The 15,729-nt window shown below is 41.5% G+C and overlaps 1 protein-coding gene across 2 annotated transcripts in view; it reads right to left on the reverse strand.

Moving 5' to 3' along the window:
* The window catches only part of LOC124000840 (gamma-aminobutyric acid receptor subunit alpha-6-like), a 39,893-nt gene extending 25,411 nt beyond the window's left edge, over positions 1-14,482 (reverse strand). The window contains exons 1-9 of one of the 2 annotated variants that reach the window (XM_046307495.1): positions 14,272-14,482; positions 14,002-14,132; positions 13,451-13,518; positions 11,908-12,128; positions 11,546-11,628; positions 11,305-11,448; positions 10,776-10,928; positions 6,124-6,377; positions 3,551-3,804 (exon numbers count right to left, since the gene is read on the reverse strand). In XM_046307495.1, coding sequence (XP_046163451.1) covers positions 3,551-3,804; positions 6,124-6,377; positions 10,776-10,928; positions 11,305-11,448; positions 11,546-11,628; positions 11,908-12,128; positions 13,451-13,518; positions 14,002-14,132; positions 14,272-14,306 — 1,343 coding nt within the window. In that variant the 5' untranslated portion in view covers positions 14,307-14,482. The remainder of the gene's footprint in view (positions 1-3,550; positions 3,805-6,123; positions 6,378-10,775; positions 10,929-11,304; positions 11,449-11,545; positions 11,629-11,907; positions 12,129-13,450; positions 13,519-14,001; positions 14,133-14,271) is intronic. The other variant, XM_046307496.1, reaches the window with a different exon arrangement.
* Positions 14,483-15,729: the final 1,247 nt, after the last annotated feature.

Below are 15,729 nucleotides of genomic sequence, written 5' to 3' on the forward strand. Positions count from 1 at the left end.
ACAACAAAGCTTTCTTAGTATCCAACAAGCTTTCTCTGCCCTTAACCTTGTTCTGAACACTTCCAAAACAAAGGTTATGTGTTTTTGTAAGAAGAATGCCCCTCCCCCCACCGGTGTGATTACTACTGTACCTCTGAGGGCTTAGAGCTTGAGGTAGTCACCTCATACAAGTACTTGGGAGTATGGCTAGATGGTACACTGTCCTACTCTCAGCACATATCAAAGCTGCAGGCTAAGGTTAAATCTAGACATGGTTTCCTCTATCTTAATCACTCCTCTTTCACTCCAGCTGCCAAACTAAACCCGATTCAGATGACCATCCTACCCATGCTAGATTACGGAGACGTCATTCATAGATCAGCAGGTAAGGGTGCTCTCAAGCGGCTAGATCTTACTGACGGTTGTTGCTGCTTCGTTTGATGTATTGTTGTTTTACCTTCTTGCCTTTGTGCTGTTGTCTGTGCCCAATAATGTTTGCACCATGTTTTGTGCTGCTACCATGTTGTGCTGCTGCCATTTTGTGTTGCTACCATGTTGTTGTCATGTGGTGTTGCTATCATGCTGTGTTGTTGTCTTAGGTTTCTCTTCATGTAGTGTTGTGGTGTCTCTCTTGTCGTGATGTTTGTTTTGTCCTATATTTACATTTTTAATCCCAGCCCCCGTCCCCACAGGAGGCCTTTTGCCTTTTGGTAGGCCATCATTGTAAATAAGAATTTGTTCTTAACAGACTTGCCTAGTTGAATAAAGGTTAAACAAAATGTAAATAAAATAATCCGAGTGATTATTCCACAAATAGACAGGTATTTTCCTTTCCACGGTAGAAAGATCTTAACTCTTTTTGCCAACTTTCTTTTAAAATGCACTGCAGTGAGATCATTTCTTTCTTTTGGGATATGAATACCCTGGGTATGTCCACTTCACCGTCAGACCATTTTATTGGTAAACTACACAGTAATATAAAAGTTGTATATTTTAGTGATTCAATATGTAAGATAGTACACTGATTGTTATTTGGTTGTAATCCAGAAAGGTTAGTAAAAGTATGTATATCATCTATGAGGCTGTGGATCAAAAAAGATTTAGCACACAGTACCAACCAAAAGTTTGGACACACCTACTTAGTCAAGGGTTTTTATTTATTTTACTATGTTCTACATTGTAGAATAATAGTGAATACATCAAAACTATGAAATAACACAAATGGAATCATGTGGTAACCAAAAAAGTGTTAAACAAATCAAAATATATTTTACATTTGAGATTCTTCAAAGTAGACACCCTTTGCCTTGATGACAGCTTTGCACACTCTTGGCATTCTCACAACCAGCTTCATGAGGTAGTCACCTGGAATGCATTTCAATTAACAGGTGTGTCTTGGTAAAAGTTGCAAAGAAAAAGCCATATCTCAGACTGGCCAATAAAAAGAAAAGATTAAGATTGTCAAAAGAGCACAGACACAGGATAGAGGAACTCTGCCTAGAAGGACAGCATCCCGGAGTCGCCTCTTCACTGTTGAAGTTGACACTGTTGTTTTGCGGGTACTATTTAATGAATCTGCCAGTTGAGGACTTGTGAGGCGTCTGTTTCTCAAACTAGACACTCTAATGTACTTGTTCTCTTGCTCAGATATGCACCGGGGCCTCCCACTCCTCATTCTATTCTAGTTAGAGACAGTTCTGGGCAGGGAGTAGTACACAGCGTTGTACGAGATCTTCAGTTTCTTGACAATTTCTCCCATGGAATAGCCTTCATTTCTCAGAACAAGAATAGACTGACGAGTTTCAGAAGAAATTTATTTGTTTCTGGAACCCACAAAAAAATTCTGGCCATTTTGAGCCTGTAATCAAACCCACAAATGTTGATGCTCCAGACACTCAACTAGTCTAAAGAAGGACAGTTGTATTGCTTCTTTAATCAAAACAACAGTTTCAGCTGTGCTGATATAATTGCAAAACGGTTGTCTAATGATCAACTAGCCTTTTAAAATGATAAACTTGGATTAGCTAACACAACGTGCCATTGGAACACAGGAGTAATGGTTGCTGATCATGGACCCCATTACGCCTATGTAGATATTCCATCAAAAATCAGCTGTTTCCAGCTATAATAGTCATTGTTAATGTTGTAAATGTCTACACTGTATTTCTGATCAATTAGATGTTATTTTAATGGACTTTGTTTTTGCTTTTCTTTCAAAAACAAGGACATTTCTAAGTGACCCCAAACTTGTGGTGGTGTATATACAGTATATATATATATATATATATTTAATTCTAAAAGCACAGTTGCACCCCTGACGAGAGCTACACGTGTCCCTTTAAGTTTATTCACCTTGAAGAGTGGGTACAGAATGTTGTGCCCTTCTGGAACTTTCCTTCGGAAACTGATCATCCATTCCTATTTTCGTGTCAGTGAGTCTTTTGCCCAAGCTTTTAACCATTTTTAAATTTGATTTTTTACCCCTTTTTCTCCCCAATTTTGTTGTATCATGTTGGTAGTTACAGTCTTGTCTCATCGCTGCAACTCCAGTACGGACTCGGGAGAGGCGAAGGTTGTGAGCCGTGCATCCTCCGAAACACAACGCAAACAAGACACACTGCTTCTTGACACAATGCCCACTTAACCCAGAAGCCAGCCGCACCAATGCGTCGAACGGTCCCTACACCTGGCGACCGTGTCAGCGTGCACTGCGCCCGGCCCGCCACAGGAGTCACTAGTGCGCGATGGGACAGGATATCCCTGCTGGCCAAGCCCTCCACTAACCCGGACGACACTGGGCCAATTGTGCACCGCCCCATGGGTCTCCCAATCACGGCCAACCGTGCCTGGACTCGAACCCATAGGCTCTAGTGGCACAGTTAGCACTGCGATGCAGTGCCCTAGACCACTGCACCACTCGGGAGGCCCCTGAATATTTTATCTTAAAGAAGGCAAATTTGACAGCTTTGAATCTTAATTTGAAGCAGCTATTTAAGAGTTTTCGGGAAACGTGGTCACATAAAAAACAGAGATATTTTACCATAATTCTCTTACCAAAACATAGCATCTGCACAGTTCTTCCAGTAAATGTGTTTTGTGAAATGTTCTGTGTAAATTGTTAAAAGTAGTTCTTATGCATAGATTTGAATGGTTTGTTAAACTTTGTAATCAGTGGTTTTTGTTTAGGATATATGCTAAAGGGAAAAGTCAGCGTAATTCCATTATCCCTCTTCATCATGTGGCCCTGTCCTCCTGGCTACTCTATTTTTATATAATATAATAGGACATTTTAACAGTGGTTCTTCACCAGTTCCAATAATATGATATAAATCTGAAACTATTAGCACATGGATTCTACATGCATTTCACAATGAGAGGGCTCCAGAACAGCTAATATGACTAGCTACAGGTCATCCTGCTATAATAGATTCTACTGTACTTCTTCCATCAAATTGGCCTACCTGAACATACCGTCTACATGAAATTGCTCCACACTATCTTTTTTCCCCCTGTCATTTGCAGCAAGCTTCCAAACATTTACAGTAGCCACTAGAAAACATATCGCCTCTACCTTGTCATCTCCATGGTGTCCTTGGTAAGATAGACGATCCAGTAGACTAGGTTGAAGGCCCCGAACGACAGAGGGAAGAGGATGCGTGAGTACTTGTCTATGATGCTGGTGCCTGTCAGTAAGTTGTTGGACGGCACGGCTGAGCCTTGCTGGAGGAAGGCCTGGGCATTCACTGGAGGGTTAGGGAACACCTCCGCTGGCCTCTCAAAGTGAGGCGTAGAGTTCATCCTCTTCTTCAGCATACTGCTGGCGTCCTGTATGGCGCACAAACACAAAGGTGGGTGGAAGGGGTGAGTGAAAGAACAGGCCTGCACAGTAAATCTATGACCAGCACATCAGTACGACATCGGCAATTAAGATTCAAATAGGAAATCAATTGTTTTTTGTTGTTGTTGGCATAACGCAGTTTTAATTGAATCCATTTCCTGTAGCAACACGGCGGTGTATGCCATGTGCACAAAGTCATAAAAGATATTGTCATTGATGCATTCATCAATACAACATTTGGTATTTAATAGTATTTGGCTACTGTGGTGCTGCAGAGTGAATGGAGCAGGGACTGAGGCACAGTTGGGCGGTGTGGAGTGGGGAGCAGGTACTGAGGCAGGGTTGTGAGGGGTGGTGTGGGGTAGAGTGGGGGCGCTGGCACGGGTTTAACTGGCTTCCATCACAGAGCAGGTTGAAGCTGAAAATGTCAGCTGCTGGATGCTGTGCGAGTCCAACGGAGGTGAAAAATCAGGCAGGGATCATGCGGCTCGCACTGCTTTAATATCGCAGCTATTTCTGAAATGACAACAGGCTTGAATTCTCTGCTGGCTCTCAGGCTCAAATCCCACAATGATCAGAGCAAATTCTTATACAGTAGATATACTATATAACATTGTTTTGCATACTGAATTAGTATCGCTAGAGCTATCCTTCCTGTTTGGCCCTGTCCGGGGGTGTCCTCGGATGGGGCCACAGTGTCTCCTGACCCCTCCTGTCTCAGCCTCCAGTATTTATGCTGCAGTAGTTTGTGTCGGGGGGCTAGGGTCAGTTTGTTATATCTGGAATACTTCTCCTGTCCTATTCGGTGTCCTGTGTGAATCTATGTGTGCGTTCTCTAATTCTCTCCTTCTTTCTTTCTCTCTCTCGGAGGACCTGAGCCCTAGGACCATGCCCCAGGACTACATGACATGATGACTCCTTGCTGTCCCCAGTCCACCTGGCCATGCTGCTGCTCCAGTTTCAACTGACCTGAGCCCTATGACCATGCCCCAGGACTACTTGACATGATGACTCCTTGCTGTCCCCAGTCCACCTGGCCATGCTGCTGCTCCAGTTTCAACTGACCTGAGCCCTATGACCATGCCCCAGGACTACCTGACATGATGACTCCTTGCTGTCCCCAGTCCACCTGGCCATGCTGCTGCTCCAGTTTCAACTGTTCTGCCTTACTATTATTTGACCATGCTGGTCATTTATGAACATTTGAACATCTTAGCTAAGGTTCTGTTATAATCTCCACCCAGCACAGCCAGAAGAGGACTGGCCACCCCACATAGCCTGGTTCCTCTCTAGGTTTCTTCCTAGGTTTTGGCCTTTCTAGGGAGAGTTTCCTAGCCACCGTGCTTCTACACCTGCATTGCTTGCTGTTTGGGGTTTTAGGCTGGGTTTCTGTACAGCACTTTGAGATATCAGCTGATGTACGAAGGGCTATATAAATCAATTTGATTTGATTTGATTTGACGGAAGACCTCATGAAATGTAAATACTGTGTGACATTGTCTTGTTTTCATGGGATGAAAAATGCAGGATTAATAGTGCAACATAATACACAGCTTATTCTATCAATTTGGCTTGTGTGGAAGTCATCACAAGTGTCCTGTCTTTAATCCAATTTCACCAATCAGGTGAACAAATAGAATGTTAGCATGCTGACACACATTTAAATCCGTGTATAATATAAAAATGCCTTAGTGTTCAGCTAAGGAAGAGCTGGTAGACTCAGTCAATATCTTATCCAGTCAAAAACCAGTCAACATCTTATCCAGTCAACAACCAGTAAACCAGTCATAAATAGTCAACATCTTATCCAGTCAACAACCAGTAAACCAGTCATAAACAGTCAACATCTTATCCAGGTCATTTAGATTTGGCTGCCTTTTAGAATAATTTAAAGAGATTGCAATTCAAAATGGTGACAGATGGTCCGATAGAGCTCCTCTCAGTTTGACTATTTAGTCATTTTGTTATGTGAAAAACCTACATGTCGGCCTTCATGCATTTGGTGCAGTCACCTAATAATAGTATCTCTCCCACAGAAGCACAAAGCATTGGGCTTGCCTTTCCCCTCCAGCATGAAGGTTTCTTCTGAACCTGTAATGATCTGCCTGGATATTCCCTTCATCTATCCATCTTACATAATCTGCAGCAACCGCGTTCATGAAGCCACTGGCTGTCTCTTCTCGTCAAACGCTCTTGTTATCATAGACTAGGAGCGGGGGTTGAGAGGGACATAGAGAATGGGAGGAAAGGGAAAGGGAGGGAGAAGTGTAAAACGAGGAGGAAGGAGGGAGAAGGGGGTGGATTACCGAAGAGGACTCCCCGTCACTCCTCCCGGCCTCTGCAGCCTCCTGGGCTGCCTTGACGGCGGCCACCTTGCGGAGCTCCCTGTTGGCCTGCAGCGTGGAGAAGTAGTTGACTGCTGCAAACTCGATGAGGGCTGAGAAAACGAAGGCGAAACATACGGCAATAAACCAGTCCATGGCCGTGGCGTAGGAAACTTTGGGCAGAGAGTGGCGGGCGCTGATGCTGAGTGTGGTCATGGTTAGCACAGTGGTAATGCCTGGGATATACAGGGCACATAGAGAGATTTTAGACAGAGATACTGGATCGAGGATACATTTGGTTGTCTATCTCCCAGAGCCCCAGGGTTGACTGGCTGGGCTTCCAGGGTACCAGGCCAATCATCTTGTTGAGTGGTGATTTCAGGGCAAGGAGTGGAGTGAAGGGGGTTGGAGGGTCTGACAAGCAACCATCCAGTGGTTTGCATTAAAGAAGTTGAATGTGAACACACATGAGCTTACATGCAATGAAATAGCTTAAGGGGAAATGGTGGTGTCTATTCAAGCATGTCATTTGGCCTGAAAATGGTTCTTTCTATGAACCCAATAGATCAAATCTTATCATATATTTTCAGAGAATGAAATTATTTCTGCTGTAATTCTCATGACACTGATCTAACATTACTGAACATTTTGAGCAAAAATAGTGTCTCGAGTTCATCAGATTAGGCTGTCTCGTTAATAATAACTGAAGATACTGTAACTTCATCAATAGCAACCTACAAAATGAAGATTAGCGTTGCATTACAGTGCATAAAATCCTCAGAGCCCATTCATAATTTAGATGGTAATTGATGCCCTACTTCGCCAGAGGGTGAATTTGTGGGCATGATGTTTAATCTCTAGCCTCATTTTCACACAAGTTCACACTACTCAACCACTAACCTTGCTCCTACATTCAGAAATGCATTTGTGTCCAAATTCAATGCTAAACAGTGCACTGAGTCTTTACTGTCCTTTGGATGGAGGGTCACAATTGTGCACATTATATATATTGATAAGTAATGATACCTGTAGCACTATAAAATATTCAACCTGGAAACTTGAGTAAACAAGTGGCCAGCAAAATGTAAAAAAGTCCAATCTTTCTTACTTTAAGAAAATCAATAGTTCACCCATTATGTCAAATGTATTCACTTCACCAATAGCGAGAGTCATACACGATAACATTCACCAACGGAACGGTAGGGTTTTCAAAGTAACACTGTGTACTCTCAGCATGATCTATTGATCCTGAGAGGCAGCAACCAAAAACATGGCTTAGTTTACTCACCCACAGCTTAGCCTTAACATCATTGCGTGCAAACACAGGAGTGGTAGGGCCTGTGGTAATACAGTATGTTCCTACGGTAACAGCATGCCTAAATCAACTTTAAGTCAGGTAATTTAGGCATGCTCTTTGGAAACATGGTATCACAGGACTCGATTAGGGCACGCAACTATGGTAACACTAAGCTTAAGCTGAGGAAACTAAGCCATGTTTTGGGTTGCTGATTCTCACGATCAATAGATGACTTGCTATTTATCCATATAAATGAGGTCAACTTTCATTTGGGTCAACTTTTAGTATTCCGGTTATGTCTTGGACGCAAATCCATTTGAAATCACAGCAAGGTATTTCTTACGTCGCTCTAAAAGCAGAGGAGGGTTGGGGTGGATGAAGTTTGTCATACCAGCCACAGTGTTTACTGTTCATGGGACGGCCTGTTTTTAGTGATGATGATGATGATAGTTCCAGAGCAGCACAACTTCCTTGTGTTAGAGTTAGACACATGGTGATCAATCGGATGCGGATTGGAATGAGATGCCGGGGTAGTGTAGTTTCATTTCAGGGAGACAATGGATGATTGAGCTGCAAAGCAGGCCTGGAGGAGCAGGAGAGTAATGATGATGAGAAGGATGGGACACAGATGAATTGATGAAGGCTTACATGGAACAAGTTTACAGGGAAAAAGAGCAATAGCAGTCCCAATCCTGGATAATGAAGAGAGTGTAGAAAGGCTGTCCTGTCCACAGATTATATGAAGCAATTTACTGTGCTATACAGTACGCATAAAAGCCTTCTGAAATACTTTCTCCTGGTATTGGATAAGGTTCATTGGAATGCCAAGTGACTTCACCGACAGGACTATCTAGACATGCAGGAAATCACCCTCCTGTCTCCTCATAACATTGGGAAGAGACTGAACATATTCATAGACTACCAAAGTTTTAATAAACTACTTAACCTGGATATCAAAATAAATTGATTGCGAATTTGAATCTGTACAACCTTTGTCAGAATGGAGTTGCTGATTTCTAGTGGTTCACTGCAAGTTATGTTTCAAGGGAGTACAAATAAATTGCCATTGATTGAGAGTGTTAAATAATATTATGGCCAGGCACCTCATCTGAGGAAGGGCTACTATGGAAATTGATTGGCTGCATTTATTTCGATTCACAAATTGGATCTTGTTGACGATAACAGCAACAAACAGGCAAAGCAGTTGTGCCTCAATCCGTTGCATGTAACGTGGCAACAGATATCTGAGCAAGGAATAACACTGTGGAGATTCACAAATACAAACAGATCCGCGGATACAATATGTGTCCATGGTAATAAATCTCATCACATTTATTCAAAGTGAGTTTGAATCGCTGGCCTCACACTATCGAAGTCATTATTAATTCACATAAGGGACATGCTCTATACTGGTCCATTAACAGGGTACAGCTATAATTTAGCAGAGATTGTTTTCATTAAGCTAAAACTGTCAACAACAAAAAAAGGTCCATTGGCCACTGCCCTGCTATGCTCTTAACAATGACATATTTACACAGTTCATTTGCTCAGGGGGGGGGCATATAGAGAGCATTTAAGTGGATATAATCATGTTTCACTGCATTTAAGCACTGCTTCAGCGCTGAAAGCCAGTACAGAACTCTTGATAAAGTTAGCTACAGTACCAACTCTCTATAAAAAGCCCACCAATGGCCAACACTGCCTGTCAAACTCATGCACTTGGTAATGAGGGATATGGGAGAAATCGTGTCAGTAAAAAAAAAAGCTGAGGAGGCCAGAGAAAGAGAGAGAGAGGGAAGAAGAGGAGGAGTAAGAAAATGAAGGAGAAAGACAGGAGAAAGAAATGAGGAGCCTGAGGCATCCGTGCGCTTTTAAAGGCTAAAAGCAAGGTACAAATTAGGCCCACTCAATTAAGTCTGCGAGACTTCAGCTCGGGGGACTTTCAGCTCTTCCAGAGTCACAACAACAATGGCTCGTGTGCTTTAGTCCTGATGGAGTGCTTCTGCATAGCTCTCTATCTCTCTCTTTCTCCTTCTGCACCTACCAGTGCATTACTACAACCTATTTAGCTACTGCACTCAAACAAAAATGTTGGGTTTAAAACAACCCATTTTTGGTTATTTGGTAACCCAGCGCTGAGTAAATATTGGACAGAACACACGTTGGGTTATTGTGACCCAGCCATTCGGGTTGTTTGGATTACCCAACATGGGTTAATTTAAGCATAATTTGGGTTTTCCAAACAACCCAGCATTTTCTTTTGTGTGGCTTCTCGCTGTGCCCCATATTACGGTTGTCATGTTGTTGTGTCACCAAAGCATTCAAATACATTGGATTTACAGAAGCAATTTACAGTCTCTTAATCATAGCATTTTGGAACGCAAAAACAAACCGTGTAAACCGTGAAGATAAAGCCTGTCATTCTTGGGTTTGGGGAAAATCCAATATGTTTATGCAACAGCCTCCTAAAGGACACACCATGTTCACACTAAAAACACTCCAATATCTTCACAGCGCTCCCCCGCAACTGTGTGAAATGAAAGCAGTGGGATGTGGGAGGTTAATGACTTTCCGCATATGTGCGTTTCACGTGGGGCCCAACTTGAAACACATACTAATGATTGGTATCTTTCACTTCTGTGTGGGATTTTCAAAAATGCTGACGAGCTTCCAAAAGAGAGCCATAATCGACAAAGGCCAGTAGCCACTACTCCTTGCTCGCGAAAATGTAACTGAGGGAAATTCAAATTAAAAATCGAAAGGATGGCAAATTAAACTTAGGAGCTCCATGCTTCCGAGGCTGGAGGCTGAAACACGTGTCGCATGATGTAATGGGAACAAGCGGAATCTGCAAGTCCTCGGAACGAGTCCAAGTAAACAGCATCACCCCCCCGACCCTCTCGGTATGACTGATTTCAAAGTAGAAGTTATTTACTATTAATTCAGCTCCACCACTTTGGAGGAAATCAATAGAATGAGGTAGAAGGTCTGAGAGCTACCATGTGACTGTGCCGCCTTTTATCTCTAGCACCACTCCACTAAGTGAAGCACTCCATAGAATGCAGACCATTACCATGTTCTGCCAAGAAAGAACATTAAAATACTACATCCTCACCTAATCTACATGAAAGGATACAGAATGGATCATGTAATGAGTGGTGAATTGGTATAATACAACTTTGTTCTTTTGTTATGTTAAAGTGGCTCTATTGTGTCACTCCAAAGGGACTCCAACTCATAACGGGACCTTCAGGGGTAACCTTGCAACATGTAAGCATGGTGGACAACCCGGTGGAGACATGGAGGGAGTAAAGGTGGAGGTCAGGAGGAGGCCTACCAAATACAGTTCGAGCAGGGACAGATTCCTTATTGATCCAAAAAGAGACCTGAGCCAGGATCACCGTCATGATACAGGGAATGTATGTCTGAATCAAGAAGAAGCCCATCTTCCTTTGCAGGTGGAAGTGAACAGTCATGATTACATATTCACCTGTCAGGAAACAAATGGAATTTATGTCTGTGGCGCAGAGTTTCTAACAGGCAACATTGTTCAATCGGAAAATCACTGGGCACAATACTGATTTGTGTTACAGACAACAGATCAGACAGTGAGTATCACGAGGGGGAGACATCATGCATACAGTACATGCATACAGTAGCACCTGTCAAATACCCCACATTGAATGTGTACCAAAAAAAGCAAAGATTCAGATGAAAATTCCATTTAGAATGTACTAATGTCTTTAGATTGGAATCCTGCAAAGCCATATGCATACAGGATGCATACAGTTAGTTAGCTTAGTTATCTTTTTAGGCCTATTTCTGTAAGCAATACTTAAGCATAGAGTGAATGAACACATTCTTACCTGTGTTGGATTTTAACCTCTCACTGGACACTGTCTGTCCTATTAGATCGTACTGTAGCAAGCTGGAGGACTCCTCTGGTACTTCCACAGAGAACAGTGGTCCTTTTTTCCATGTGTACACAATTTCACTCATGGGGTAGGCATCTGGACAGCAGAAATAAAAGATTCTGTAGTCAGTATGTGATCACCAGCTCTTCTGGTTGAACCATCTGTCTGACTAAGGCTTATCAAGACAACTCACAACTACCAAACTTGAGAGGACAGGCATGGCCGTCCATGGGGAAGTTCATCAGTCGCATGGGACACTCCGCATTTATAGTCAATCTGCAATGGAATGGCAAAGAGTATTGGACACACTGTATGTACAGTAGTAACGCTCACCTATGATCATGTATAACTAAATCACACCAGCATACAGTGGGGTAGTACCATATTTTCAAAACAAAGCAATACTCATAGAAATGCGCCTGGTTAAGTATGCATATAATGCACAGACAGCTCAACCATACCCATGTGTTCTAATGAGACTCAGATTGTCCAGTAGAACACAGAGTACTACGTAGGTCTATCCTGGACCTGGATGGCTGTGTGACTCATTAGTACCTCATGGTGTAGAGGATAGTTCCGTTCTGCATGATGCGGAACAGCTTGTTGGGAGTGGTCATGTTGTGAGAGATGGACCTCTTGCCATTCCGGAAGAATGTGTCTGGCGTCCAGATCTTGCTGACCATGAGGTTGTTGAGGCGCAGAATCTCGATGGGGCCCTCGAATTTCAACCTCTCGTCAATCCACGTTTGACGGAAGAATACATCCATGGTGTACTCCTACGACATGGTGGTTTGGAAGTCAAATCAGCAATCAATTCGTATGCAAGTGAGGGCATATATACTGCACAGTGACCTCATTTTATTTTTTGATCAAATTGCCAGTAATAAGTCAACTTATTTCATTTCTGCAAATGAGGAGTATATTTTTCGCATTTGAGTTTTTTTTCTCCAGAAATGATTGCTTATGGATACCTTTGTGTGTTTAAATATGACTGTTCTCAGATTTTTAATCAATAGATTTTAGGTGTGCATTAAAATTAGCATTTTTTTGCAAACACTATATATCCATTGTTTAGCTGGAATGGGATGTTCATATAAAGCATATTTGACTGTGATATGTATTCACCTACTGTATCTATCTTAAGATGAATGGACGAGTCACTTTTATAAGAGCATCTGCTAAATGACTAAAATGTCAAATGTAACTGTTTTACATACAGATCTCATATTCCAGCATTGATTCGTTTTATATAAATCTATGATGTGTACAGTTCTTTATTCAAAATGTAGTTGTTTGTTACATTTGACCGTGTAAAACCTAGCAGTACTACTTACTTATCTGAGAGTGAGGCAGATGTATATAGCGTTTTGCAAAAAAACTTCAATTGTTTGTCTCTGAAATGAAACCATCAAGTGATAGATTTTAAACAAATACATGTCTGTCATTGAACAACCCCATGCCATGATTAGACAGTGGAAAAACAAAACCAATCTCTTTCATATGTTCTTTTAAACAATAAAAGTTCATTTACCAACATTTCAGAAAGTGGATATATAGTGTTTGGGGGGAAAAAAAGTCATATTTTAAAGTATCCCCTCTGTGTTGTTCGTGATCTGTTTAATTACTGTGCATATCCATATTTCTCAACTCCTCTATATGAAAACAAATGACTGAAGATCCAAACGGTAACCATGGATATGGCTTTTTCAATCCGGGAATACTTTTTGACAAAATGGATGGCTTTACTGCTCTGAAGGGTCTTATCTATACTGCCTGTAGGATGGCTACTAATGTATCACATGGTATAGTGGGTAAAGGAAATAAAACGATCAGCAGGCTTGGGACCCTCACTGGCAGAGATTGTCAACCAGATTAAAATCCCTAAGCTGCACTAATGACATTCTGCCCAAATGCCAGAATAATATGGCTGGTAGGAACATGACTTGAGACTGTGGAGGGACATTCTAGGACTGAGAGCAACAAGCAATTATCTGTCTGCAATAACACAAGTGTGTATTGAAATATCCATAAATTGCCATTACTCTGGAGTCTTGTGTTATAGAAATGGACTGGATAAAGTAGTACTGCGGCCACATACCATCTCAACATCTGACACTGGACCAAAGCTGGTTACAAAGATGTCTGTTTTGACCTCGGTAACTGGACCTACAAAGATAAGTGTTGGTTTGGCATAAGACAAAGCCAAATAAACATACCTCTTCAATCTAAAAACAAAAGCAAGCATGTAAATCTAAAAACAAAAGGAAGCACGTAAAATATCGACAAGATAAAAACGATGTTATTGTTACTGATATCCCATTGCCAGTTTACATTTACTAGACCTGTGGAGGTGTTGGATATCTCACAAGTCAGCACAATAACATCCCTTAGTAGGATTGGCCCTATGTGAGAAAGACACCCTAAGTGGGTAAATAAATTGTCTGGACACTCGAGGGCACACATTTGAGTTATAGTAAGTGCACCAAAAGCAGCTTCCAACGATCGGATAGTAACCAAGAATTGGGGTATATCCGGAACATAAGTGCCTCAGCACAGTGGAAAGTACAACTTTATCTACTGAGTGAGAAGACTGGAATTTAACACCTTTAAAAACAACCTGTTAGAATTTTAAAATATGCATTACTGTACCTCCAAATCCAGGTCGTAGCCTGTTGTCATATCCATCCAGTAATCTATTCAATATACGCGTAATGTTATCCAAATAGATATTCCCATCAATCTCGGTCGATTTCGGATTATTTCCCCAAACATTGCTCACACTGTAAACAAAGTACATCTTCATTATCTGTCGCCTTATTCTATTCGGTGCAACTTGTTACTGCATCAAAGTTGCATAATTTACATCGATCAACATCCTAACATGCGTAAAGTCGGAGAAGAATAGTTACTTGTACTCACCAGGACAGAAAAAAGAAAGTGAAAACGAAAGCCATGCCTCATAAACACTTCACAGCCTAAAAGCCCTGGTCAACTGTTATAATTTGCATATTCCATCATTTAAAACCATTATAAAACACCGATCACGCGGCTTAGTGTAAAAAGCAAAGGCATTCGCGCCAGTCCTGCTCTTCTTCTCCAGTGCGGTTGCGCCTCATCTGACTCGCTCAGTTGAAAAACTAAAGAGTTTTAAGAGACTGAAGAGCAGGGACGGAGGGCATTGAAAATAATCGAATAAGGCATTATGGGACATTAGAAGGAAGAAATCAACTGATAGTTTTGGCGGGGAATTAGCAAGGACCGGTTTGGAGATTTGGAAAAGGCTCAAATGTCCTGCTGCAAGAGATTACACCAGAGATGGTTTAAATGTTTGTGGTGGAGAGCATTCTACAGATGTTATTTCATAACAAAGTTGAGGAGATAAAGCATCAATACTCATTGCCTGTTGACCTTGGACATGTCAAACAGCTTTTCAGTCTGTTCATGCTTGCTCAGATCTTCTGCATGTCAGCATGTGTTAACAAATACAAATAAAAGGAGAAAAGCGTAGTATGGTGGTGGTGGTGGTGGTGGCAAGGCAGGAGTAGGAGTAGGAGGTTTGCTGGCTCACTCAACTCTCGCTGACCTAGAGTGACATTGTCCAAATTTCAAATTTGACTGTTACAACAAAAAAAGTATTACTTGTGTTTATACCACTTAGATAGAATCATAGTTGTATGGACACATTGATTCTGACAAGTACAGTAACAACTGATCTCATTTCAAATAGGAAATAGGGGAATATTTCATACAGCGCAAAGACAAATGGGAGAGAAAAGTGCGTTGTGCAGTCAAATATGATATGCTATTTAGTTCAAATAAGTTCTCTGCCACAATCTCTACTTTGATTTTCTATTGATATTTGATTCATATTTTGTGCTTATCTTCTACAGTGTTAGTTTGAACAAAACATGGCAGACAACTTTTAATTGTAACTTTTACATATCCTTTAAATGAAGGGTATAACATATTCACCATATTTATAATTTATCTAACATGTTTTCAAAAAAAAAAGCGTGAAAAGTGTTATAAATGATTTATGCAATGATATCCCACAATCATAGTGTTATTGTACTCAATATGTAAGTTATATAATGTTATAAATGCACTTTGAACAGTGTACACCCACCTCATCTCCTTCAAGATGTGGTGCAGTGGGTAACGCTGTGTCTACGTTTTAGAAAATGTGTTAAATGTAGGCGGTCAAGGGAATAGTCATGAGAATATACACTGAGTGGACAAAACATTAGGAACATCTTCCTAATATTGAGTTGCACCGCCCTTTGCCCTCAGAACAGACTCAACTTGTCGGGGCATGATAATGATTGCGGTTCTGTGTAGCTCAGTTGTTAGAGCATGATGCTTCCAATGTCAAGGTTG

The sequence above is a fragment of the Oncorhynchus gorbuscha genome, linkage group LG16 (genome assembly GCF_021184085.1).
Source record: "Oncorhynchus gorbuscha isolate QuinsamMale2020 ecotype Even-year linkage group LG16, OgorEven_v1.0, whole genome shotgun sequence".
In the NCBI taxonomy this organism is placed as follows: Eukaryota; Metazoa; Chordata; class Actinopteri; order Salmoniformes; family Salmonidae; genus Oncorhynchus; species Oncorhynchus gorbuscha.